The sequence below is a fragment of the Falco punctatus genome (assembly GCF_963210335.1).
Source record: "Falco punctatus genome assembly, chromosome: 20".
Classification (NCBI taxonomy): domain Eukaryota; kingdom Metazoa; phylum Chordata; class Aves; order Falconiformes; family Falconidae; genus Falco; species Falco punctatus.
The window spans coordinates 803216-829147 of NC_137600.1; the positions used below are offsets into that span (position 1 = coordinate 803216).

Genomic DNA, 25932 nt, shown 5'->3' on the forward strand with positions numbered 1-25932 from the left:
TTGATCAAGATGTGCCTGCATGATATGATCACAGCTTCCACAACAAACCACCCTGGAAACACATCTGTTTGCGTCCCTCGTGCAGGGTCCAATCCTGCCTGCGTGCTCAGCCAGTCTGCAGCCTTCCCCTCTGTCTTTGCCATAACCAGGTCTGCTGTCCCAACGATCCCTGAGGAAGGAGAGCTATGGGGAAAGGAATGGAGGAATCCGAGTTTAAAACAGACAGATCTCTTCTACAAAGCGTGGAAAGGAGGTTTTCAGCATCTCCCCCGCTTGCTGACAGCACTGAATAAAACTCCACTCCAGATAATGGAACTTATATTTATTTAACAGTAACATATAGTATATAAATAGGGTAAATACTTTAAAATATACAATATATCACATTCGGACATTCGGTCAAAGAAAGGCAACTCTACATGTGTAGCTAAAACATTAATCAAAATAACAATGCACAGAGAAAAAAGCAGATGGTAGAAACACATCAGGTCTGGAGAACAGGAGCACACAAAGATTACAGTAGTACAAAATGCAACTCCTGGGCTGGCTACAGAGGGCAGGAACCACAGGAGCTCTCACATGATGCTTTCTGTGACAAACACCTGCCCCAGGAGGGTCTGGATGGGCCATACAGGTGCTTCCCACTCAGTTTTGCCCTCCTATCATACAGAGCCGGTTAGAGGAGGCAGGGAAGGAAGAGACGCCAGGATCCCACTGCAACCACGCTTGGGGGAACTCGCTGCACACGCCAGAAGCAGGAGACATACCCTGGGATATAAGGTACCAGCACCTCACAACCTGGTGCCAAGCATTAGCTGACGCTACAGGAGTTCCAGCTTCATGAGCCGCACAGGTACCATAAACCCCAGGCAACAGCTGCCCCTTCAGATCAGAATCTGCAGACTTCTGAGCCCCCACCCAAAAGAACACCTAAATCATACATGCTGACCAGCACAGGGCATGACACCGTATGCAGAAACTAGGGTTTAATGTTTTGCTGAGCGCTGCAGGCCAGTCTGGCCATGCACCTGATCTGCAAACTGATTTGGGCTACAACCAGACTTGGAGAAGCAAATTCCTATCAGATCATGCACATCTATGCCGAGCGAGCCCAGCCGTGCTGCTCAGACCGTGGGTCAAACCAGCGTCTGACCCCACATCGCTAAATCACCCACCAGCAAACAAACATCACAAATGGTCAGTCCCCTCACCGGGACAGCCAGCAGCTTTCTAGCCACGTGCCATCCCTTTGCTTATCAAATACACTCACATCCCGCTTGGTCCACACCAACTGGAGAAACGGCACCGGCTCGTGACGAGGTGGCTCCCACAGCAGCCTGTCCCCTGCCAGGCAGCAGTCGTACCCCCCTAAGCTTCACAGCGGCCAAACCCTGCTCTTCTCTCCCTTCCGACCCAAGCCCACGTGCCAGCTGATGCAGTACCTCCCCCCTTGCCAGCCTGCTCTCGCAGTTATTTCCCTCTTGCTGGCCACAAGCAGGAAGAACTCCAGTCGTGGAGCCCTCTGTGAACAAAACCTATTGTGCAATGCCGAGCCTGAGCCCTGCAGCTGAAGAAACTTCTCATGAGCATCCCCACATCGCCTCACCAAGCCACCCCTGGTGGCAAGGCAGCCTGGCCTCTCCAGCAGCACTGGCTACGTCTGCCTCACTCCAAACCTAAATCCTTGGGAGAGCTGTTGCCTGCCCAAGGTCCTGCGAGGTTTAATGCAATGAAAAGAGGTGTGATGTGTCTTGCTCCACATCCCTTGGCAGCACAGTTAACTCCTTTAGGGACAGCCAAAGACGGTATCATCAGCTTTTCGTTTCCTCTAACTTGAAATATCTACAGCAAGCAAAAGCCACTGGCAGGCTGGGCCGATGAGGAAAACCCGTCAAACGCTCCCCCGACAGCACGCTGCCACTGAGAGCCGAGGAGTGCTATCACATATATTCATACCAGAGGTGCAGAGGTGGTTTTGCCAGCCACAGCTCTCAGCCTGACGGAGGCTGTGATCCAGTGCTCACCAGCATTTCTCACCAAGTTCAGCTGTCCGGCTTGCAAATAATCGTAACCACCTGCGTCTCCCTCCTCCATTTCACAAATGGATGCACTGCTCCCGTTCAGTTTACTGAACTTCAGTGCAGGATGCTAAACCCTTTCCATGTAGCTTTACCCTTGAGGAACAAAACAGGCTTGGAAGCCCACCCTTTTACCGCACCGCTGGGAAGGAAGCAAGGATAAAGCTGCAAGCCCTCGGGAAAGCCGCCCACACGCACTGTTGCTGCTGCTGCTGCTGCTCCTCTCCCAGCCCTGGGAAGCCGCTAAATGCACTTGCTTTGCCCTCCAGTGTCCGCATCCAGCACTGCACCCCCCAAAAAGCCCAAGTGCTACTTCAAAAGCACGCAGAAAAGGCTTCATGTTCCGTTTTTGCCCCGCTAATTACAACTAAAGAGGTACAAAAGGTTTAAAGCAAGATAAGGGGGAGGCTAAAGACCCATATGAAAAAATTCTCATCAACACTAGAGCTTCTTCTGCTGACTGACACGACCCGACAGTGCACTACAAGGGATTTTGGCAAATGCTGGCAACGGGCAGGGAGAATCCAGAAAAGCACCAGCCTGTCTGACCCCACAGGGCAAACTACTTTTCAGGGACTACACAAAACCCTGTCACTTCCACACCTATTCCCAGCCCAGATACCCCTTGCAGGTGCCCTCACTTTGCCTAGCTAAACTCAGCCAAACTGTCATGGAAAGCAGACCAAATATTCTCCCTGGGCAAAGCAAGATGGAAGCACCTTAAGTTTCCCCTCCAGTTTTCAAATTAAGGGCTTGGACCAGTATCCTCTAGGTTGCCAGACAATAAATCCCTGCCTAATTCAAGCTGGAAGGGCACAGCCTCTGCGACTAGTCCAGGAAAGCCACTATACACACCACTGGCACTAACCACATGCCATGCTGAATGCTGAACTGGCTCCATTGGAGCAGCCCTGACTCCTGCCAGAAGCCAGCAACTTTGCCCACACCATGCTGAAATACTTGTGGGAACAGACCCTTCTCCTCTGCAATCTGTGCTTTCGATCAAACACCTCTATTTGCAGTACAATGGGCACAAGCTTCTGCCCTGTGGTTCCTGTTTAAGAAGATGAAGCAGAGCTTACCAGAAGCAGAGCTTACCACACCGAGTCCTACAGAAAGGTAAGAGAGAAGTTGGTAGCTGTTAATGTAATACACGCGCGCGCGCTTTCTCGCTTACTCAGGGTAAATTAAAGCAATGGCAGAATCAGAATATGAACTACAGCTATTTTCAGGTGGTTTATTTTCTGTCGATGCTTAGCTGGCTTGCAGCATGTACATGTGTCTGTATAGCAAGGGTGGTTTCAGTCAGCAGCTGTTCGAGAACAGCAATGTACTTCTGTATTATCTTTCCCTGTCACTCGTTCCCCAGGTTAAAATAAGGTAAAGTTTCTCTCTCCCATGCACAAACTATAGAAATAAGTAAAATGAGAGTCACCTTGTGTTTGGGAACATTGCATAAGGTGTAAACTGGGGATATTTTCACTATCTGATCACTAAAAAAAGTTTTACAATCTTTAGGGGTCTCATTTTTAAATAATAAAAAAGTATGACAAAATAAAGGAAAGTACTTCAATAAAACTTGCAACTATTAAGTACAAACTATTTTTGACAAGATTTAGTAAGCGAAGCAGGACAGAAGCCTGCAGGTCAATGAATCCAGACTGAAATGCAACACAGACCACGATAAATTCAGCAGCATGACATCTAGAACTCAAGTAACAAACAGGTGATAGACATGATCCCTGAAAGAAAAATGAAATACCCAGCTGACAGCACCAGCCAGCAAACTTCAGAAACCGCCCCCCCCCACAAACAGGTAGGAAACTGCTCCCCAAATTGATTGAATTATCCCAGTGTGGGGTTTCCAACCATCTAGAAATGAAAAAATGTGGTTCAGTGTTTCTTAAAGGTTATTTGATGGGGGGAAAATGAACCAGCTTATTTAAAGGGTTGTTCTTACTTGGCAGGAATTACTCAATGAAACTCCGATGTTCTTTAAAACCTATTTGCTTGATTCAGTTTTGCAGCAATCTGAACCTCCCACATTCCCACAAGCAACTGCCAGTTTCTTGACTCCTTGTGTCCCCAGTCTATTTCTGGTATAATTGGTATAAAAATCTTATTAGCAAAAATCTCAGCCATAAGGGGGGAATGTGAGAGGCACTGCAAAAAAACAGCAAGTGAAAATAGATGCATGTGCCTGGCTGGGCAGAGGAAATATGGCTGGACTGGTACAAGATCCTCTTCCAATTTACGGAGCCTTGAGCTCCTCACACAGTCTGCAAGGAGACCACACACAGGCATAAACGGGGCTTTCTGGGAAAATTAACATTGCATTCACAGTTCCCACCGGGAAAAATGATGGTCCCCAGAGCCGCCACCCTGAACGCAGCCTGGCACAGCAGCCAGGGGAGCCGCAGGGCTTCACCTTCCCTGCTGGCTTCCACGCGCAGAGGTGGCTGTACAGGCAACGCTCGGTGTGTTCCCTGCAGCAACACGCTCCCAGGAAAAGTTCAGCTCTGCCCACATGCATCAAAGGTTAAGAACAGACCACGAGGACACCTGTACCCTCCTACTTCACCCAACTGTCCTTCCGAGCCTTAACTCCTTTTCAGCTACAAACCCAAGATTTGCTCATTTGAACCAAAGCTATATAAATATATTATTAAAAAAAAACCACAAATGCAAACATTTACCAAGAAAGGAAGAAAAGTTACAGTGAAATGAGGCCTTGTTATTGTCTTAAAGCAGGCAAGCCAGGAATTTCCTCGAGGAGGCTTGTCTGTTTTCAGTCCTGTTCCAATTGCCCGTCTGTCTATGCATCCTCCAAACTACCTAACATACCCTTGTCAACAAGGTGTGCTTTTAGTGTGTTGAAGATGTGGAGCTGTTGGTCCGGCCGCAAGGTTAAGAACTGCTGGATCAGTTTGCTTGGGTTAGGACCTCTGAAACACAAAAGCATCATTATCCATGAGGGACACTGTTAAATCGCAACGATCTCACAACTCAAAGGCAATTTCATCAAAATAACAGACTTGTGAAGGAACGGGCAACATGGCCGTTACTCCCAGTTCTACCCAAGGAGCTTAACTCCATTTGAGATGTGGAAATGGATTCAAAAGACATAGGATGCTGAATTGTAAATAAAACCCAAACCCAACCCAATCTGTTTCAAGAGGGCTATACATCTTCCATTATCAGCAGATGCTCCCCCTCAAAAATCAAAGCAGCCACATAAAGACAGTTCCTCAACTCCTTCGGTACATCTTTTACGCACCTACACGCTTTCTTCCATGCCTGGCTACAGAATAATTGTTAATGCTACAAAATCAGATTTTTTTTTCTCCTTTTTCAACTCTGGAAACCCTGCTCAAGATTCACAGGGATGCAGAAGGGACATGGAGGAGTTTTAGAGGGAGTGGGATAAGAGACCTTGGGAAATGAGGGTTGTGTTTCCAGCTCTGCATGACCCAGCTAAAAGATGTTTCCCTTCTTCAAAGCCTCCATTTCCTCTCTCTTTGTCTTGTATTTTTAGCTGTTAATCTAACGGGGGTAACAACTGTCTCTTATTACAAGCCTGTACATCACTTGAGTTTGACAGGGCCCCCAGACTTCACCGCCAAGCAATACGTACCTGATAAAGCTCGCGATGTACACATTAACAAAGGTAGCCATCAGGTACTGACAGTCAAAGCGGTCCATGATACCTCCATGCCCTGGGATTGTGTTGGCAAAGTCCTGTGTGGAGCACAAGGGATTGCATTGAGCAGTTTCAAATGCCCATCACCTGTACTTGCTTATGTACCTCTACACGTGACACTCACACCCTTGCCCTAATTATTCCCAGAAGGCAGAAGTCAGACTAAGACGACATTTTTGTTCAATCTTTCCCTGGTTTTAAAAGTTCCTCCTTTATGCAGGCTACCAGTGCCTCAGGGACATCAAGGCTTAACTCAGATCTGTCACTCAAAGGTCAAGGAAGGTGAATGTTTATCTCCTGCAATGCTGTCTTGCCTTTCAAGGCATTTTAACTGAACACAGACCGTTTATATGTAAAACCAGCCCGCAAGACATCAAGGGAAGCCTCAGATTACAAAATTTCCTGATTGGGTCTTTCTTCCTCTACCTCAAGTTCTGCACCAAAGCGGGGTTTAGAATATCACAACTGAAGTTTTGAGGTCTCTCCCCATTCAGTCAAAAAACCTAGATCCTGCTCCAGCATTTTATCTGTGATGAAACAAACCTCCCTTCCCAAAGCACCCAGCCTGCCACCCCTGGGAGCACAGGGTCTGCTGAGAGCGGGAGCAACCATTTGTAAAACGTAAATGACCTTCACCATCCTCACCTTGATTTTGAAGGCTCTCTTAAATCCACTAGCAAAGAAGCCTCCGAACGGCCCGATGAGGGAGGCAAAAGTAGACAGTGCGATGCTGTGGATTTGGAAGGGGTACATCCGGACTGTCTTCTGCAGAAAGAAAAACATGTCAGAGAGGGATTTTCAACAAGAATAGCACTGTCCACTGCTTGCCCCTCTTTCTCTGCTCCCCAGGCTTTAAGTCAGTTTGTTTTCAAGTGGGTTCATGTCCCACCAGACCTGGGACAATTCCTTTGGGCCGTCCACCAACACGGAGCACCATTAAATTCCCCATTTTTCTGGCTGTACCATCATCCCTTGTCCTGTTCCTTTGAAGACCATAAAAATAAAGCCCTGATCTCTCTTCTTCGTGTTCCTATCCCAATAAATAAGATCCAATAAACACAGAGAGTCCTACCCAGCCCACCACAGACTGCAGCACCAAGGGGATGTTGTATTCCTGCAGCTGGAACAGCTCGGACGGCTCACAGTCCACTGTGAAGCTGTTGGTGTCATTGTTGAACTCCACCGGACAGGTGAAGCACCGGTACCCAGACATCACGTAGGACAGCTTCAAGGAGAGAGAAAAAGAGATGCAGCAAGAGAAAACAGGATTAATATTTCCCTGAGCAATGTGGCAGAGACGTTCTCAAGGGAAAAGGCCACTCAAAGAGGCAAGGTGAGGAGGGAGCCACACTCCCAGCTTCATTAAGGAGATTACTCTCCTGAGAAGCAGTAATTGGCTAAAGGCAAAGTAAGCGTTTTCATTCAGTGAGTGCATCTGTTCAGCAAGCAGTGATCACAGCCCCATACGCATGGGCTGAGACAGGCTGCACCACTTGGCTGCGAGGACAGAAACGGGCAGACACAGAAAACCAGGTATGAATACTCCAAAAGCACTTAATTCCCCACACAGCCCTCAGAACGATGTGCAGCATTCATCCAGCAGGAGCCGAGAGAAAATTTCAAGGATAGTTATTGTCATGAACACATCACAGGGTGTAACAGGGACTCAAAACTTCCTCCAGTACTCTGCTCCAGCTGCAGTATCTGCACGCAGCCATGGACCAGTTCAGATCCTGGTCAGTCAGGAAAACGTGAAGTCTTTGACAAGAGCTGGGAGAGCTTAAAGCTTGACTGCTTTTTCTAGACAAAATACTGTCACCCTACAAAGGGAAAAGACCAATGCAGTAAGCACCATGATTGCTACTTACCAGCAATCCAAACAAAACGGTGGCAAAAAATCCTCCAATAAAACCCTCCCAGGTCTTCTTTGGGGAGAGCTGCCAGAGAGAGAGGGGGGGTAATTACAAACCGTACACTGCCACACACCTACGCAGCCCTTCCTCACTCGCAAATTGCTGAGGCAAATGCAAGTTGGTGCCAACCACCAACAAATAAGAGTTTGGTCAGAAGCTGACACTGACATCTCAGTCTGAAATGGTTTGTTTGTTCATGGTTGGACACGATGACCTTACAGGTCCTTTTCACTCTCATTGATTCCACGATTCCACAATTTAATTTTACAGCCTCAAAGGCTGGGATGCACACCAAGTTTAATCTGGAGGCTTGCTTCAGACCCATAACAAGCAACAAATCTGGAGATGAGGGAACACAGACTCAGACCCAAAGAAGCCAAAGCGTGTGTTTCATCCACCCAAGTGTTACCAACCTTGATGAGTGGCGTGCGGCCAAAGAAGAACCCGAACATGTACGCCATGATGTCATTGCAGATCACACAGGAAATTGGGACGATGAACCTAGATGGGCAAAGAATCAAACCATTGCAAAATGCCAAGATCAGACAACTCCAAGATTTAACTAAACGAGTGGTTGCTTCATAAGGTGCTTTGCAGTGCCATCACATTGTCTCCCCCTCCAGTGCAACGCAAGGAGCGACCAGGGAGCTCCTGGGGATATCTGGGGGGTTACTCTAGTGCTCTGGACCAAACGGCCTGTTTTAAGCACATTTTCTTTTGCCACAAAAGACAGGCTGTTACATAGTCACCCCCTTTCCCCCCTGAGAAGTTGCATTTTTGCTGTAAGCAGGCAGCTCCCTAAGTACCCTGGGCTGGTTGTGATGCGCAGATGAACACGCTCTTACATCAGCCACAATTAGTTCCCAGCCCTGCTGGTTTTGGGGAAGACCAAAGGGGCTTCTGCACAGCAGCTGGAGTAAGGTGGCAGGCTGCAGCCTCCTTCCTTTCACAGTGCTGCTTTTAACATGATGCTGGCAGCACTGCCCCAAATCAAGGGCAAGCAGCACTTTCCATCCAGTTGCTAGATGTGGGTATAAAGAGCATATATGCCCACATATACATAGGTGGGTATAAAGCATTTACACAGGCCTGATGCTGCCTGAAAAGTCCCTGCACCCCACAGCAACTGTCAAACGCTTCTTTACAACTCTCTATACTGCTCGAGTAGCACAAAGTAAGATCTAAGCACTGATGTATCACTCAGTCTTTTGCTTTCTATGCTGAACAGGTTGGTCCCTCACAGGAAGCACCTTTCTCCTTGGCCCTTTCTTTTTTTAAAAGAAGTTTTAACTCAAAACACGGTCATTCATTTCAGGCTGCAGAAATCAAGGGAACTCAGAACACACAGCAACTCACCATATCATTCCTTCAAACAGGTTGTGAATAATGAGGTGCGACTGGGTAACAACAATGAGCAACGTCACGTGGGTCCATCCAAACTGGAAGAGAAGACAGCATGCAGTCCAGCCTGCCCAGAGACACTGCCCGTACGCATCGCTGGCAGGAATCAGGTGCTGTTAGCTACCTCTCAGAGAGAGGACAGCTCATGCACACGTGTGTTTCTAGCATGCACCTTCACTATGACAAACATCAACAGTCACAAACAGCAGGGAACAGTCACCCGTAGGAATTTACGGGCATGTTCTTCAGCTCAAGCCCAGAGGTGACCTTCAGTGGGAAGACTTCTGCTGGACCAATGCTCTTTAGCCTCCCCCTATCCCACACCTCTCACCCAGCCTTCTGACTGCATAAGAAGAGCAGAGAACAGTCAGGTACCCGAGCCATATCCCTACAGACCCAATATATTGAAAGTAAAACTAGCTGCATCAATGGGTCAAACACAAGCAACACCTTACTGATGTCTGAGAAAAGGACACAACCGACTAATCCTGGGGGCAATCTACCCTCAGTACAAGAGTCAAGTCGCCTTGTGCCATCCTCGCAGCTTGCAGAAAGTTTAATCGCATCCACAAGTGCAGAGAGAAGAGAACATGTGTCTGCAGGGAAATTCAGTCAGAGCCAGCTTCCTAAAAAATACAGTCTGCTCACGGTAACTCTTCTTCCAGGCAGCATTACAATGCACAACCAGCACAGAAGCACCTACTGGCACACAGTCCTACGCACATTTTCAAGCAGCCTACATTATTCCTTCTTCTGCCTCCAGCTGGGGCAGCCTAGCCCTGCCTTTAACCTTACCATGTAGAATTGGAGGCGATAGTGTTTCTTCACCAGACTCAAGACAAACATGCAGAAACCTGGTGAGACAGAAGAAAAGTAAACGGTGGGATTGTATCTTCAACAGTAAGAAATGCTTTTTTACAACAACATTGCACAGCTCCTGAGGATTTGAGTACAGCAGCAATGCAGAGTGGGAAAACTCACTATTTTGGAAGTCACAAAACACCACTGCCTACAAGTAACACTTGGAGAGATGAACAATCAAGCCTCGCTGTTCCACACAGCTCACAGAGGTTTTTTCTACAGAGCCTTACGTAAGAGATTTGCCATCACTACTCTAACCATGCAGCCAAGTTACAGCACCACCAAAGAGCACAGATAACTTGCTGCAGTTGCTACACTGGACACAATACTCAGGATGAGTAGTTCAAGGAGATTCCTTCCAGCCCAGACACGATTAACCAACGGAAAATGCGGTCTCTACCTGTCAAGTATAGGGCAAAAGAAATGAAGCGGTGGTATTTGCTGAGAATTCGCAGGGGCTCCTCTCTCTGAACCAGGGTGAAGAAATAATCTGTCACAGTCTCGCCGTAGAAAAAGTAGTTTACGCAGAGCAGGAAGTACCTGTGAAGGATGCAGATGCTCGTTAGCGGGAACCCTAAAAGGCTTCCGGGGAAACACAGAAAGCAACTGATCCCTAAGGTCTTTACATTCCTCTGGTACACTGCGAACAGGCTTTCTTCAAGTGACAGCCAGAACTTCATTTCCCCCCGTTTAGAAATGTCACCTTCATTTAAACTAGCGGCTGCATCACTCGGCTCCCGCAGCTGGGGTTTGATTTTGGCCTTGTGGTGCACGAAGACCTTCTGCCTTTAGGCGGCACTCTTCAACTGGCCACCTTGGCCATCCCAAACGCACCTGCTCTGCGCTTCCTGAAAGCATTGCTCCTGCCCCCTCCCCAGCCCCCGTCCCAGCCCCCAGCCCTGCTTCACAACCACCTAAAAAACTCCCACCTCACCCAAGCAACCACGTCCCATCTCTATGTGATGACTCCTGTCATCCTGTCAATGCTGTCTCTTGCACGGATCATGGGATTCAAATCTCTGCACTTCACTAACAACAGGACAAACTTCATCAATACGGGCTCTTTCAAGATACTGATCTATCAGTGGGGGCTTTTCTTTCACAAGAGCTGCTAACACACGACGCTTGTCAACACACAGCAATCACAGCATCTCTGGTTTGGAGGTAGCCAGATCCTCTTGCTGCCTGTCTGCAATGAGATGAAGTGTAACTGCTGCACACAAGCCTGGGGAGGGGAGTAGCCCCCCTACTCACCAGCTGAGCGTCCTGAACCAGGGTAGGTCATACGAGTGGTACACGTTATAGCCAATGGTGATAATCTCGTGGAAACATTTGATCTGGACACACATCACCTGCACAAAAAAAGACATCCAGAAGCTGTAATACATGTTGGTTAAACATCTCTCTCCTCAAGGAGATAAAAAACACGTGTGTGCAGAGCAAAAGGCACCTTAGCAGTCACTATCAGTCCGGCAGGAGTCTCCTACTCCAACATGGGAAGCTCACCATATTGTTCTTCCCTCCCCTTTCCTCTGCAGGTGGTTTCTAACACCCCCTTGTTATTAGTTTCAGTTGCAGCCAAATGCTGACCCCCAGGGCAGGCAGTCACAGATTCCTTCCAGGTTTCCTCCACGGAGAGAGGAATCCAGCAAGCTGAGTGAGGACCTCTCAACTATGAGGCTCTGAGCTGCCCACCCCAGCGATGGTCCCAGCAACCTTCCCCCCGTTCGCTGTGACTGTCAGGGCATCTCTCTGGAGCACTTACTATTGTCATTAAGACCATGGGTCCCAAGTAGATGATGATGAAGAAGAAGGTAATCATTGCCAGCGTGAGGATGCCTCTTACCCACCAGTTCTTCCATCTAGGCCACAGAGAAGGAAAGACGTTAAGAGAAAGTCAAAACAAAGCAAGGAAGCGGGACAGCCCTGCTCTCTGCACATCACAGGAAGGAACCTGAGCCCTGGAAATCCCGAGTGTCCCTTCAGCGCTGCAGAGAGCCCGTGATCCACTGACGAAGGCCTGGTTGCAGCAGTTGCAAGGCTACAGTTCAGCTCAGTCTTCCCAGCTGTGAACCTCCCTAAATGCAGAAAGCATTAGCCAGGTGCAGAGCACCTCCAAGGGCACTGGAATGGGACAGGAGAGCGTGTTTCTGTTCTGCTACAGGTTTCCCACACCACAGACAAGCCACATGCTAAGTTCAAATAAAATGGGCACCGTAGCCCTCTCTGCACTCTCTGCACACAGGACATAGGCCCTGGGGTGCTGTACCCTCGCTACTCTCCAACAGATCCTGCCTTGAGCCTCTCCCATGCTCACAGCACACCCAGGAGAGACACTTTCTCATGATATAAATAAGATGCTTTCCCCCCCAAGCAGTCGGTAGAGAACATTCCCAGTATGTGCTTAAATCTTGCCCTTATCAGCATGCTTTTCTCATGCATTCCTGAAGAAGTAGGTCACCCTAGCGGTTAAAAACCGCCACAGTTGAAATCTTTGAAGCTGAGAGTGCTGTCAAAGCAACACCGTCCTGTCCCACCCAGGCCTCTTTTCACCTGCCAAGACCAAGCACGCTCGGAGGCGGCCCTCCCACAGCACTCCCCTGCCACCAGTCCTCTCCCACGCACACAGCCCTGAGCTGCTGCGCTCTGCTCTCCGTCCCAGCATCACTCTGCTCTCCGCCCCAGCATCGCTGTCCCAGCATCGCTGTCGTCATCTTTCCTGTCGCCTCAGGGGCGCCTTCCTGCCTGCACGCCAGAGAGGGAGAGCGCAGCGCTTCCGAGAGCAGCTTATTCAGGTTCCAGCAGCCCCCATGCCACGCTGCTGTGGCTAGGAAGGCCAGCTGTGGCTAGGAAGGCTGCAGTGAAGGCGCGGGGGCCCTGGCAGCAGCGAGAACACCACGCAGTGAGTGCTACCTTGAGGACAGGTTGGAGAGAGCTCTGTTCAGGACCTCTGGGGTGTCATCTGATGTCGGCACTGCGGGCGATCCTCCGAATTCGGATTTGCTTTCGCTGTCTGACGCCGTCTCTCCATCCAGCTTGTTCTCAGACTCTGACTCCTGCAAGTTAGAGACAAAGAGCTTTACTAGACCCAGTGCTGGTGCTCTTCGAAGCAACTCAGACCAGCCCCCAGCTGTAACACGTACCACCACTCTGCTTCTGCACGAGAGAAAGAGGAGAATAAAATATTCTGGGTATTACATGGGGTTATACCCATGAGAACCAACATCAAGTGGTTTAGGTGACACATGTGATGGGTTTTACTGTCCATCAGTCTCAGCAGCACCACAGAAAAGGATCTGTTCCCTCCAAACAGTTCAGGATGCCTCGCCGTTGATGAATAAGCATCTCCAAGTGCAGCATGTGCTTAAGGGACACAGACTTGTTAACAGGAATTTTTACAAGGTCTCCCAATCCCCAGGCAGATCTCCAAGTATGCAACACTGCCCAAATTAGAAAGAAAGGCCTCCAAGCAGACAGGTTCAAAGCTTCCAGACAGACTTTTTAAATGCTGACTTTACATGCAGGCACTAAAAATAACACCGAGCCCATCCTCAAATAGCCGAAGAGGAAGAGCAAGGCTTATCGCTCAGGCCCAACCATCCTCTCTGGCCACAGAAGAAACTTGATGTACTGGAGAGAAATCCACGTGCCTTCCCTGCCCCTTGCACTGCTCCGGCACTTAGCTCAGAGCAAAGTCCTGTATTTAGGGGCCAAATAAATACAGGTGAGGCAGGAGGTTACCAAAGGTTCTGCAACAGGCCAGTGGTGGAAAAAGGATTACAAACCACCTCCTGGCTCCCAGGCAGCCCCATACCTTCTTCCCCAGTGGCAATTTTTCCTCCAGTCCAGCTCCTGAATACAGGATGAATCCAAACTTCCACATTTTGCCCTTCATTTCAGTGGCAGAGCTTCATCCCGCTCATCAGTCCTTGAAGCAAGGAAGGAAAACGCCACCCTCTGTGGAGCGCTCAGGCATCGGGCACGGCAGGGCCCATGTGTTTGGCCTCAGACCATGGGCTATTTTAAAACTCCCAGAAAAGAAGAGTGTGTTTGCAGGAAAGGCAAGGAGGGAGCCAAGCTGACAAACGCTGGGAGCTCTGCAAACAAAGCGACTTCATCCCTGTGGGCTCCCAGGCAGCGCTGCCCCACGCTCGGAGCAGGGGGACCCCCACCAAAACAAACACCCACCGGCACTGGTTTGGTGTAACCAAATCGAGGGGTATTTGTAGTTCACTAGAGCAGTAAGACTTGAGCAGCTCCCTTAGTTAAAGCAGGAAGAGCTAATTACTCTCCAAGCTGTAATATATAAATGGCTGCAAGCCAGGTTCTTAAAAGAGGCGAGGACAGCGAGACATCGTCAGGTGGAGGCAGCTAAAAATACAACACTGCTGTCAGAGATTGCTTCCGGGAAGAGCGGCCATCGCACCCATCGCACCCTGTGTCACCCATCCCTCACCTTGCCCCACATTCGCTTCTTTCCATTCCCATCAACTGGGAAGGAAGAGGAAAGCAAAATATAAACACCTCCCCCAGGCTTCTTTTTGTGGTTTGGTTTGGTTTTTTTAAACTGTTTTTTTAACTGACCTGTAATATCCACTTCTCCCTCGGACTTCAGAGAGATTTAGGGCCAGCCAGACACACAGGTCCGGGGCCCTGCTCTCGAGCAGGTTTGGGGAAAGCAGTGCACTGTTTGAAGCTACAGTCTGTGTTTCCCACTGCAGTGATTTCTCTATGCTTTCTCCAGGAAAAAAGACTTTCTGCACAATTCCCCTGTGAGCAATATAAATAACAGCGAAAAGCTTCAGCTCCAGCCTGACCAAACTCAGTTTCTCCTTCTGATCTTCTAGATTACATTTACGAAACAGGAGCTTTGCTTCTCTTGTTGGACATTTCATTCTAAAAAAGAAAAATTAATGTGACTGATTCACATCAAATGGGCAAGGAAGTGCTTTGCCACTTGGGGCAACCGCCATCGTCTGTATAGGCTAAACCCCAAAACCTTCAGCAGATTCCTAATGCAGCCCAAGTACCCATCATCTCAGGCAAGCCCCAGGCTCGCCAGCCACGCGATAAAAGCATTGAAACGAGGAAGCAGATCCAAGCCAGCATCCCAGCATTGTATTCCCCAAAGCGCTAACATTGCGAGGCTAATTGCAAAGCAGGCAAATTATTCCTTGCCTGTAGCCCAGAGGATCAGAAGTTTTGCAAAATGCTCAGAGACCAAAAGAAAGGGAAAGAGCACAGATGCCCTCCTCCCTTCTGCTCCTGGCCAAGAACGCAAGGATGAAAGCAACTGCATAGCTCAAGAGACAGAGAAATGTGATGTCGCAACAGAGCTAATCTAACAGCTGCTGGGATGGACAGTCCCGATCGCTGCCATAGCCCAGCCGATGATTGCTTGCGCTAATTGCAAGACACTGACGCTGGAGCTAAATTGATGTAAAACCGTATCATCGGTTACCTGACCCACTGACTTTAGCGCAACGCCAAACCAAACCTCATGCTGCAAAGTGTTTTGGTCTCCAAGAGCAGCAGCCCAACGGCGCAAGCATCCCGCTGTTCCCCACTTCATCCTCAGCAGTGGGAATAGGAGAGGTTGTGCAACAGACATGCAATACCCACAGCTCCAACAAACATTGCCATGTTATTCCCAGAGGGTACAAAGACGGCAATCAAGAGGTTTGTCGAGATCAAGGGATGTCGTTAGGGTTCAACATTAAATGTAGGACTCATTCCTGCCACATCTTGCTTGCTCAATTTAAGCCTGATGGGAGGTGGAAGAAAACATTTTCCCCAATGGAAGAAATCACCAGTTAAAGTGAGGGCCAGCATACATTTTAACATCTTCACTTTGAAAATAACTGAGCAGCATCAGGAATGAGCTCTTCTCCCTACTCATCTCTCTCTGAAACCTAGGGTTGAGATTATATAGGACATCGTGCCAGATATAGGCTATGGAAAGGACTCATATTGTCAATTAGACACTATTTTTATACCCTTTATGCAAATTGCAACCACCAGCCTACAAATCACCCGTTTAAGCAGCTGAGAGGGATGCTAAATTACTTGTTTAAGCCTGAGCGTGATGCACCCTGGTCTGGGCTACTTAATCCAGCTGTGGCATTGCCTTGGCAACACCCTCCCGCACGTTCCCGCTGCTATCTCACCAGTCCTCCAACCGAGCCAGACAGATCCCTGTCCCCGAAGGATAATCAGCAGACAGCAACGCTTCCCGCAAAGCCGCTTGCAGCAGCGAGCAAAGAGTGCAAAGTGGCACAGCCAACGGTGAGTGATGCTCGAGGGCTATGGCCAGTGAAAATGTAAGCGCATTACGGAGTCAGTGCTGCTGCAAGGAGTTTGTGACTGCAAGGGGCAGGTGCAAACTGTGTCCTGCAATGCCAGTACAACCAGCATTTCAGGGAAACTGGGTCTAACAGATAGCATTCTGTCACCAGTTCTGCTGCTCCCCTAAGAAACACCAGGCTTCTGATGCCTCTGCCGTGCTATTTTCTCATACTTCTGCCCTTGAAACAAAAGCCTGGAGAGACTCAGACTTGCAGCAAGTTAACCCAGAAATCGTGACTCATCCCCTTCCCGGCCACTGGAACGTATTCTCTCCTTTAGCCTTCCACAGACCCTTTTTTCTGTCTTTTTTTTGTTGTTGTTCAGATTCTTCCTAAAATCGAAGAAGATATTTAGCCACAGGCTGATCCACACAGACATCATCTCATCATGCCTGAACCAACTATGACTTCGAGGCAGCAACTAACACAGCACCACGTTCTCGCTGAACCAAATGAAAACGCAGCCCCACCATCTTCCAGCAATCCCACCACTTCCCACCAGTGCTCCTGCACCAGGACATAGCTGCCTCCGGCTGTATTTATTCCATATTCTCTTACCACACCTCTCCATCACCAGTTTTTCCTGTTAGTTCAGTTGTTGATATTCCCTGTGCCTCTCTCCTCCCAGGCAGGAGGAGGGCAGAGCACTCAGTGCAAGCGTGTGCCAGGATGCTGGCAATCTATGTACATGATGTGGAGCCGGGAAACAATTAAAACCCCTTAGGTTTTGTTTAATTTTTTTTTTTTTTAAAAAAAAGGGCAAGCAAAGCAAACTTTCCCTCCACTTACCTTGGATTCTCGCTTTATTTCTCCGTTTCTTTCACAGGGTAAGCATTAAGCCTATTAAAATACAATCAGATGCAGCAGACTTACTGGCTTCTGTTACCAACATGCAGTTATTACATTGAAGGGCTCTTTTTTGTGCAAATCTGCCTATCCAGCACCATAGGCAAGCCCAACACTCCTTCTTCAATGTATCACCTCGGTATCGAAGGCTTCTTAAAGAATCAAGGAAATATGTAATGAAGGAATAAAATCAAGATAGCAATGCACATTTTCTCCTAACTCATTCACTTCTACTAAAGGCACGATAAGAAGAAAGAGTAAAACCAACACATCTCTGCGAGGGCTGTTCCTCCTGACTGGTGAACCAGAGCAGAGGAAAAAAGCCAGATACCTACTTGCTTGTTAGGTTTGTGAAAGCAGTAGATCTAAGCAACATCTGTGAACAAATATTTTATCACCCTAAAGAAAGATATAAGGAGAAACAAGTTGTCTTAGCTTTCTTTAAACAACTTAACTCCTGCAAGCATGCAGTAAAAAAATGCTCACATTTTAAAGGCTTTCTTGCAGCCGAAGCTGTGAGCGTTCGGTTTTTCTGCCCAAGTATCCATGACATGATCTCAGTTGTCATAGAAACAAGCTAGCTATCTCCCTGCCAAAATTTTTCTGCCCAATACAGAAATACAGTTAAGTATTCAATGCTGGTAGATTAAATCAGTTCAAGAAATCCCATTATTTATGCACCTTTCTTGAAGCAAGGCGCCGTTTTATTTAGACTTCCTGCCAGATTTTAACAAAAAGCTGTGACGGAAAATGCTAATACACCGCTACAGAGAAAAATATAGTTGCTTTTTCAGGCAATAAAACTGACAGCTGAACAACAGGGACCAACTGTACTAAAGCCTCTGCTATTCTCACCTCTGAGCACATTTGCAGGATCAAGGCCAATATAATTAGTCTAATGGATGCAAACCCAGCGGCTTCAGTTATGAAAATCTCAATGTTTTTCAAAAGTGGTTTTACTTCCTATGTCCGGGAAAACAGCCGTCTCCATCGCCCTCTCCCCCCACCCACCTCCCATAGCTGCTGTGCCACAGCCCGACCCACCTCAGACAGACCCACCAAGGTGACACCAAGGCAAAAAAATCATCCTGTTACTCCCTAATTAGAGAATATTCTCTTTTAGAGGTTCACAAGGTCAGAAGGGTGAAACAAGGGAGAAGTCTGGAGAGCATTAACACTAGAAGAAGCAAACAAGCGTCCAGGCTTGATTTGTACTAAGGTCCCCAAAAAGCACTGTTTTTTGGCAAGTGGGCACAAAACGGCACCACACGTGTCCTGGTGCTGGTCTAGAGGAAAGTGCTTCTTGGGCTGTGAAGTTGTCTACAGGGCAATTCAATCCAAGTTTCTCGTGTGCCCCCATCAGGATATCCCACCAAGCTGGCATCTAGTGGTGACTGCTTGATTTGTTGTCTCCAAAAAACCAACAAAGCTCACGTTTCATTTATGACATGGGACTCCCTTCCCTATCCCCAAAAAATTATTCCAGTTGAAAGCACGAACAGAAATTAGGGCATGCCTGAAAACAGAGAGCGTTAGCAGGTAACATCACCAACAGCATAAACGTTTACACAGCGGCTGAAATAACTACGCAAACTCCCCATTGCCATCTCACGTTCCCAAAGCCGCCCGCTTTGTTTTCAACACAAGCAAGCTCAGCTCGCCGGCGGGATGTGCTCGGAGGTATGCATTGTTTGCATTTAGCAGAACAACAGTCTGATACAAGAGCCTGATCTCAGTGTCAGCAACTATGATTCACGCGAAATCACATAGCCCTGTGACTCACTCGGCACAAGTTCATCCTCTGCCCGGCCCCCAACACAGCACCCACTCCGGGGTCTGTTTATGCCAGGAAACCATGGAGGTAAACGCATCAGGCTCCAAGTGCTTTCAAGAAGCTATTGTATACAAAGAGCACAAAAATAGGTTGCTGGTTCTGGCATTCCCCCAAGATTTCCTACTGCAAAGAAAGGAACCTGCCTCCCCCTCCGAAACACGTGATGGAGATGTTTTGGTGATCGCCTCCAGTGCTGGGTTCTCCGGGATCTAACCGGCATTCCCCTGCTCTCGTGGCACCTACCGAACCGGCACACCGTGCTGTCCCTGTGGAGACAAAGAAACACATACGGAAACAAGAAAGCAACGCTCCCGAGAGCCTCTTGGAACTGCTGTCTGGAAGAGGCTGCCCCAGCTTGGAGCTGCGTCTGCACGATTCTGCGCAGACATTTCGATCTGTTGTTATTTGGAAGAGCTGTGAGAAACGAGAGGGAGAGCAAACAGCTCGGCAGCAACGGGTACGCTATTTGCATTGGAAGGTTAGTGCAGGAAAAGTCTATTTTTGTCCCCCAAAACGACAGCTTGCATCACGTCGAGGCCAATGGCTTCTGTGTTACACGTATTTTTCCAAAACCTAATCGGAAAAAAAATATCTCACCAGTCTATTTCATTTTCTGACTATAAGGTGGTACCACAAGCTTCTTTACCAGTCAATCTCGTTGGATTTATTTGAACTAATCAAGGAAAGGTACCATGCAGGACTTGGGCCAGTATGTTTGGATGTTACACCGAGGAACCCAAATCGGCAGTTTTCTGAAGTCCCAGCTATCACAAACCTACAGACTACCACACAACTTGTTCTAAAGAGAAATCTGCGAATCTTCATGGTCCTTTATAATCCTGGAAACCAAAGTTCAGAGAAAACTCAAGTGAAGCAGATCACCAGGAGGGACACATGCTAACACAGACCACATTTTCGGGGAAAACAACAGAGCCACTGACAGTGTCATCATTTCTGTCCCAAATTCCTGCAGATGTGTCCTGGCCAATACAAAGAAAAGTGGCGGTATCCTTTTCCTTCAGAAAGGAAGTACAGATCTGCTTGGAAACACTGCATCTTCACCGAGGTTGGCTTCCTAAGGGTTTTATCTCCGAGGGTAGTCTACACCTGGTGCACATCGCTGCTCATTAAAAGCAGGCAGGGGGATAAAATGGTTTTCTTGCCACCTAATGTGTGTCACGTGGTTGAAATCCAGTCCTCAGTTTTTCTCTGTGCTGGGAAGAGAAACGCAAACACCTCGTCACGACTTCCTGCTGCTCAGCACCAAACACCCCTCGATCCATGGGAATCCCCCCCATCACATCACCGCCAGCACGCGGCTTCGGAACTGCAAGCAGAGACACCGCGTATAAATCAGCTCGTCTGAGCGCTGAGCAAGAGCCCCGACCTCAATGTGCAACGGGGGGGTCAAAGATGGCACAAATATCCATCGGGAGTTGCGGACATGCCACGGCCTCCCTCCGACACGCTGCCCTACACTGACCTCACGGTACACAGTAATGAGAGAGTATCGGGAGTGAGGACAGACTGCTGGAGCAGCAAGAGGGAGCTCGGTAAGAAGCTCCTAGATCCACTAAGATCCCAGCAGGAACACTTCAGAAACCAGGTCAGCCATCTGCCTGGAGGTAACAGCGACTTGCAGATACTGCCAAGAGAGACATTCTCTTGTGTAGCCCTCCGGACCAGACAGAAATAAATCCAGGCATTAAATAAGGATAGGAAACAGAAGCCAGCTCTCACCCACCCAAAGGGCTGAGTAACGGGAAAGCAGCGTGCACCTGGGGGGCTTAACCTCAGCATCGAGAGGCTCCGTGCTTGCTCTGCCATGCACGAGTGCTGCACACAGCTCCATGCAGAGTGGGAAGGAAAGGACCTCCTCACAACCTGACGCAGAGTCATCCAACCCTTAACATGACAAAAATCTTCCCAGGATAAAACTTTTCCAGCATCACCAGAAACGAGCAAGGGAAACAGGCAGTTCAATGGAGACCCCACACGTTTTGCAAAGAGGAGCAACGGGCAAGTCAAACGCCATCCCAAGGAAATGATGAGCAGCCTGCAGCTCTTTCATCAGCTGCAGGGCAGGCCAGAACCTGGCGAAGGTATTAAATCCAACAGCCGGTTGTAATGAGCTCCATTAGAAATGCGGTCAGTCCAACTTCTCGTTGCCACAACTAAGAGTACAGCTAACGGTGCGCTCCTGTTGGCACGCACGCACGAAGCCGAGCACCAAACAGCAAGGAAGGCTGAAACGTATCCGCACATCGGACCTGAGATTGCCAGCATCTATCAAAAATAAATGAGGCTCATGCTTCAGCAGAAGCCAAGCAAACCGATGCTTGGTATCAAGCCTAAAATAATATTAAGAGCTATTAAAAAAATAAGCCTTTGGCATGGGGCTGGAAGTGGACTTGTACTTCTGCCTCTCTTAATCGTGGATGAAGATGAAGAGAGACATTACTGCGGCGCTTTATTGGTTTTGGTGCTACAAGAACCTCGTCTTGTTACCACCAACCCCCAGCTCCTAGGAGCTCTCCTGTAACCTGGGAAGTAACAGGATTTGAAACTGCCTAAACCTTCAGAGTGCCTGCGCTGTTATTCCTCTACGTCCTGCGCCCTCTCCTAAGCTGAGCACCAAAATCGGAGCTGCTGTGTCCTTTCCAGCACACACATGGCGGCCGCACACACCTACCCTTCCCCCTCCCAAGCAGACCCAAGGGGCAGCTGTCAGCACGAGTGTTCAAACACTTACTTAGCTCAACATCTTCAGAGCACTTCAGATTGCTAGGGAAGTCTTGCAAAATGCCTGGAAGCACAAGAAATCATGAGGCTTGGAAGCCAGAGCCTTTCACTTTTTGTACCACGCGATACAGATGTGGCCAGATAAAAAGTCACATCATGAGTCCACCGCAAAACCGGGCTGAAAAGAAGAGCAGCCCTCATCACGGGGGTAGCAAACTCACTGCAGGATCCTCCTTAAGTATGGAAACACTGCACCCTCGCACACTTCACATCTGCTCTTCCAGGCCTTGTATCAGCAAAGCAATGCTCCTGTGATCACCGTCACCCCTTCTCCCGTAAGAAATCAGCTGCTGTGGGTGCAACAAGGTGCCAAACACTGCACAGTGGTAAAATCCACCTGCATGGGCTTGCACAAAAAGGTCTGCCAGCACAGCGGCGGCAGGGACCGCTTCCATTTGCTCTTGCAGCTGCCACCTCTCTTAAAAGGGACAGTATTTTCCAGAAAGACAGTGAGCGCCAGTGAGAAAGGGGTTGGCAAACAAAGCCACAAGTGATGCAGGGGTGTGATCTGCAGTCCTGATAATCCAGCCTCTAAATAAAGCTGCCCTCCTCCCCTTCCCTGGGACTAGGCCACGGGATGTCTGAGCTCCCTCTGATTTCAGACAACTACTAGTGCAACGTCCTAGCAAAAGGACAGAAAAGAAAAAAACCCGCTGTCCTCACTGTCGAGTCGCACAAAGTACAAACCACTACTGAGAAACCACCTTAAGATCCCATTACACCAGCAGAAGTGTTCCAGAGCTCTGCAGGCATCATGAAACAATTTCCTTTTGCACTTTTCCTGTTCTCTTTGGAAGCTGGAAGAGAAAACACGACTTAATGGGATGCAACACAGGAGAGAAAGCATTGCCCTCTGGTTTTAGATAGCGAATATCTACAAAGCAAAGGAACAAGTCTACAAAGACCAAGGGAGAACGGGATCTGTAAGGTAACAAGAAACTGGAACTTTTTCCAAGCATCTAATCTCAGGTATCTAAACACTAACAGCAACAGTTAACAGCACTGAAGTCCTCTGGGCTAAGAAAATGGGTACCAAGCACGAAGAACATCAGGGCAAGTTTCCCTGTTTTTTTCACTGGAGCGATCAGGGGGCATTCACTGATCAGAGTAAACAGATGTTGCCTTGTTTCCCTTTGAGACGAAGATTGTGTTGCACAACAGTTTTAACAGAAATCGATTTTAAAATGTTCTGGCACGACAGTCTCAACTGAAGCAGCAGAGTTTCAGCTGTAAGCACTGCCGTGTGCTGGGGGGAGGAAAACACCAAAGCCACGACACTGTGCGAGGGTTAGAGGAGCAGAAAGTGAAACCAGCCTCTCTCTCTCCATTACCAAAACAGCAAAAGGAACAATTCCACAATACAACTTCCCAGGTCCGATCTTAAGACCAGCCTCGATGTTGACATCTCATTTTAACTCATTTCTTTTAATACACCGAGCACTCTTTTCAGAAGACACAAAGCTTTCTGGAGATCACAATATGCGCTGCTAAATTATTTTTCCTGGCAAGGCTAACTGAATGACAAAGCAGAAATGGGAATCTCCCCTCTCAACAGCAATACCTGCAGGCAACACACCGGGCAAGCTAAGACCACCGATAAATAAGACATGCATGAGCAATTCCGCTGCGTTGGCTTTATGCTGATGTGATTCCCAGGCTCTGCCAGGCGTTTCCTGAGCGCTAAAAACACAACGGTTTGGTCTCAGGAGGAAAGAAAAATCTGCTGCTGAGGTCTGCTGCCACAGAAAGCATGACACTGTCGGGTTTCACTAATAGCAGGTTTACTGTTACCAGGTAACCTCCTACCAGGCTTGATTTTAACAGTTTGGGGAAATTCTCTGCCTCCTGGAACTGCTTTGTATTGTTCAGAGACATCAGGTTCAGGACCTCAGAGGAGCTGTTCTACACTGCTTGGAAACATCTTTTTTTTTTTTTTTTTTCTCTCACAATTCATTTGAGCTGCTTTGGGATGAGCAGTATGACACAAATATTCTCTCTCTCTCTCGGATGAACACTTCCAGTCACTGACTCAAAGGTAGTATTAGAGCAGCCCTTCAGAAGGCTCATTATATGTAAAAAGCTTATTTGCCTGGAGATAACAAAATTGCACTCAAAATAGCGGCCCTCTGACCTTCTTTAGGAACACAACACAAGTAGCAAGATCACAGCTTGGCCGAGGGAGTTTGTTTGCACATTGGTCAAGGAGTGCTAGTCCTTCCAGGCTGCTGAGGGATGCCTTCCAACTCCCAAAGTTCTGGAATATAAACGTCCCTGAAGATTTTCTGCTGCAAATTAAATTCCAGCTGAGACAAACGTATTTACGTAGAGAGTAACAGCTGTGCCCTGTGCAAAACAACAACAGAACAGGAGCCATCTTACCGCTCTCTTAGTAGAGGTCAGTAAATCTGCTGTCAGATTTATGCAGCTTCACGCAAACTATGAAAAAGGCAGAAACTTCAGACCCACACCAAGGTAGCCCGTTCTCGGCGCTGCCAGCGCTTTCTGCCCCAGATCCCTCTCTAATCACATCAGAACAACAAAGCTTCCTCCAACCCGACCACGCAGCTCCTAGCGGGCGTTAAACTGGCATCGAAACCAGCATGGAACACGACACTTAAATCGCAAAAGACAGTTTTGCCTGATGATTTCGTGCTCTTCTGAGCCGCGTACTTCACGCGTTACCCCGGGACACACGAGTACGATGCCATGAAGGGCAAACGCAGAGTACAGAGTCGCCCCCAAGACACGCGTGTTACACACCAGCGCGGCCACGGGCCACTTCACCCTCCAGCTTCTGCTCCCTGCGACCCTGCGAACATTGTTTATAAAGTTTTTTTGACTGCTTATTCCTCCCAGTCCTTCACTCTTTGGGGAGGCACAGGAGTAAAGATGCCAAAGGCAACGACGAAGCAACCACCAAGCACGGAGCATCCACCGGGCTGGGTTGGGAACGGAACAGCACAGACATTACGGGAGGCACCGGCCAGGTTTTCCTTTCGCGGCTCTTCTTCAGAAAAACCGTTAAACCCCGATAAACCACCGGCGGGGCGCTCGGGGGTGAGGTGGGAGATGCCCAACTCCCTCCTGAGGGAACCGGCGGGGCCTGCGACCCCCACCTGAGGCGCCCATATAGCGCTCCCACCAGCGGGCCCGGGTGTCCGGCCATGGACAGCTGCTCCCCCCGGGGCCGGGCTCTGCCCGCCGGGGGCCGCTTTGGGGCTGCCGGGGAACCCCCCCCCTCACACACACACACACACCCACCCACCCACCCACACACACACCCCCCCACACACACACACCGCGGTGCGGGCCAGGACGCGGCGGCCCCGCTGAGGAGGAGGCGGTGGGTCCCCCCGCGCCCCCACGGGCCGCGCAGCCGGCCCCCCACCCCCCGGCCGCCCCCCAGCCCGCACCCCACCTTCTCCTCGGCCTCCCGCGCCCCGCCGGGCTCCCGGCCGAGCCGCTGCCGCAGCTCGCTCATAGCGGCCCCGCTCCCGCGGCCGCCGCGCTCCGCCGCCGCCACCGCCACAGCCGCCAGGGGGCGGGGTAGCGCAGAGCGGCACCGTCGCCGCCCAATCAGCGGCGCAGGATTCGTGCGGGGGCGGGGTTTAACCCCAGCCTGGTTCCGCCCAGGTGTACCCGGATGTGCGCCCGCCGGCGCCATGATGGGCGAGCGCAAATCGCCGGGGCGGGGGGTGGGGCGCAGCCCTTGGCGATCGGGAAAGCCCCGCGCGCGGGAAGCTCAGGGGTGACGGATGTGCGTGAAAGGGGAGATGGCGCTGGGTTTCACTCAGGCCTGCAGTTCCTGCCGGGGGAGGGGCGCGCCGAGCAGCCCCTGCGGACAGGCCCCGGGGGGCAGCGGCCCCAGCGCCCTTCCCCGCCGCCTCAGCCGGGGCCCCCACACCCTCTGCGCCCCGCTGGCCATCGCCGTACGGCGCGGCGGGCGGCGGGCTACTGCCAGTGTGTAACCCGCGTGGCGATTGGCTCCCGCCGGCCGAAGGGGCGGGATTAAGGAGAGGAGCGACGCCGCAATTGGTTGGAGAGCAGGGTATCCGTCATGTGACTGTGCTAGGCCTTCGCTGAGGGCGGAGAGAGCCGCTGATGATTGGCTGCGGCGCGGCGGGAGGCGGGGCGGGAGAGGCTATAAAATGGG

General features: G+C 49.6%; 1 protein-coding gene across 1 annotated transcript; it reads right to left on the reverse strand.

The window, feature by feature from the left end:
• Nucleotides 1-307: 307 nt before the first annotated feature.
• Nucleotides 308-25800, reverse strand: CDS2 (CDP-diacylglycerol synthase 2). The gene is made up of 13 exons (XM_080370161.1): nucleotides 25198-25800; nucleotides 12867-13009; nucleotides 11719-11815; nucleotides 11208-11305; nucleotides 10354-10493; nucleotides 9888-9946; nucleotides 9048-9130; nucleotides 8105-8192; nucleotides 7647-7715; nucleotides 6851-7003; nucleotides 6424-6543; nucleotides 5713-5816; nucleotides 308-5023 (listed from the first exon to the last, which is right to left on the reverse strand). The coding sequence occupies exons 1-13, from the start codon at nucleotides 25441-25443 to the stop codon at nucleotides 4894-4896; spliced, it is 1530 nt and encodes a 509-aa protein (XP_080226287.1). The 5' UTR covers nucleotides 25444-25800; the 3' UTR covers nucleotides 308-4893.
• Nucleotides 25801-25932: the final 132 nt, after the last annotated feature.

Excerpts from the sequence above, each read along its gene's own strand:
- CDS2 (XM_080370161.1), bottom strand. The coding sequence starts at position 25,443 with ATGGCGCCGGCGGGCGCACATCCGGGTACACCTGGGCGGAACCAGGCT. Across the intron at positions 6,544-6,850 it reads TGCAGTCTGTGGTGGGCTGG|AAGACAGTCCGGATGTACCC; the intron begins GTAGGACTCTCT and ends TTCTTTCTGCAG. Across the intron at positions 5,817-6,423 it reads AGAGAGCCTTCAAAATCAAG|GACTTTGCCAACACAATCCC; the intron begins GTGAGGATGGTG and ends TGCTCCACACAG.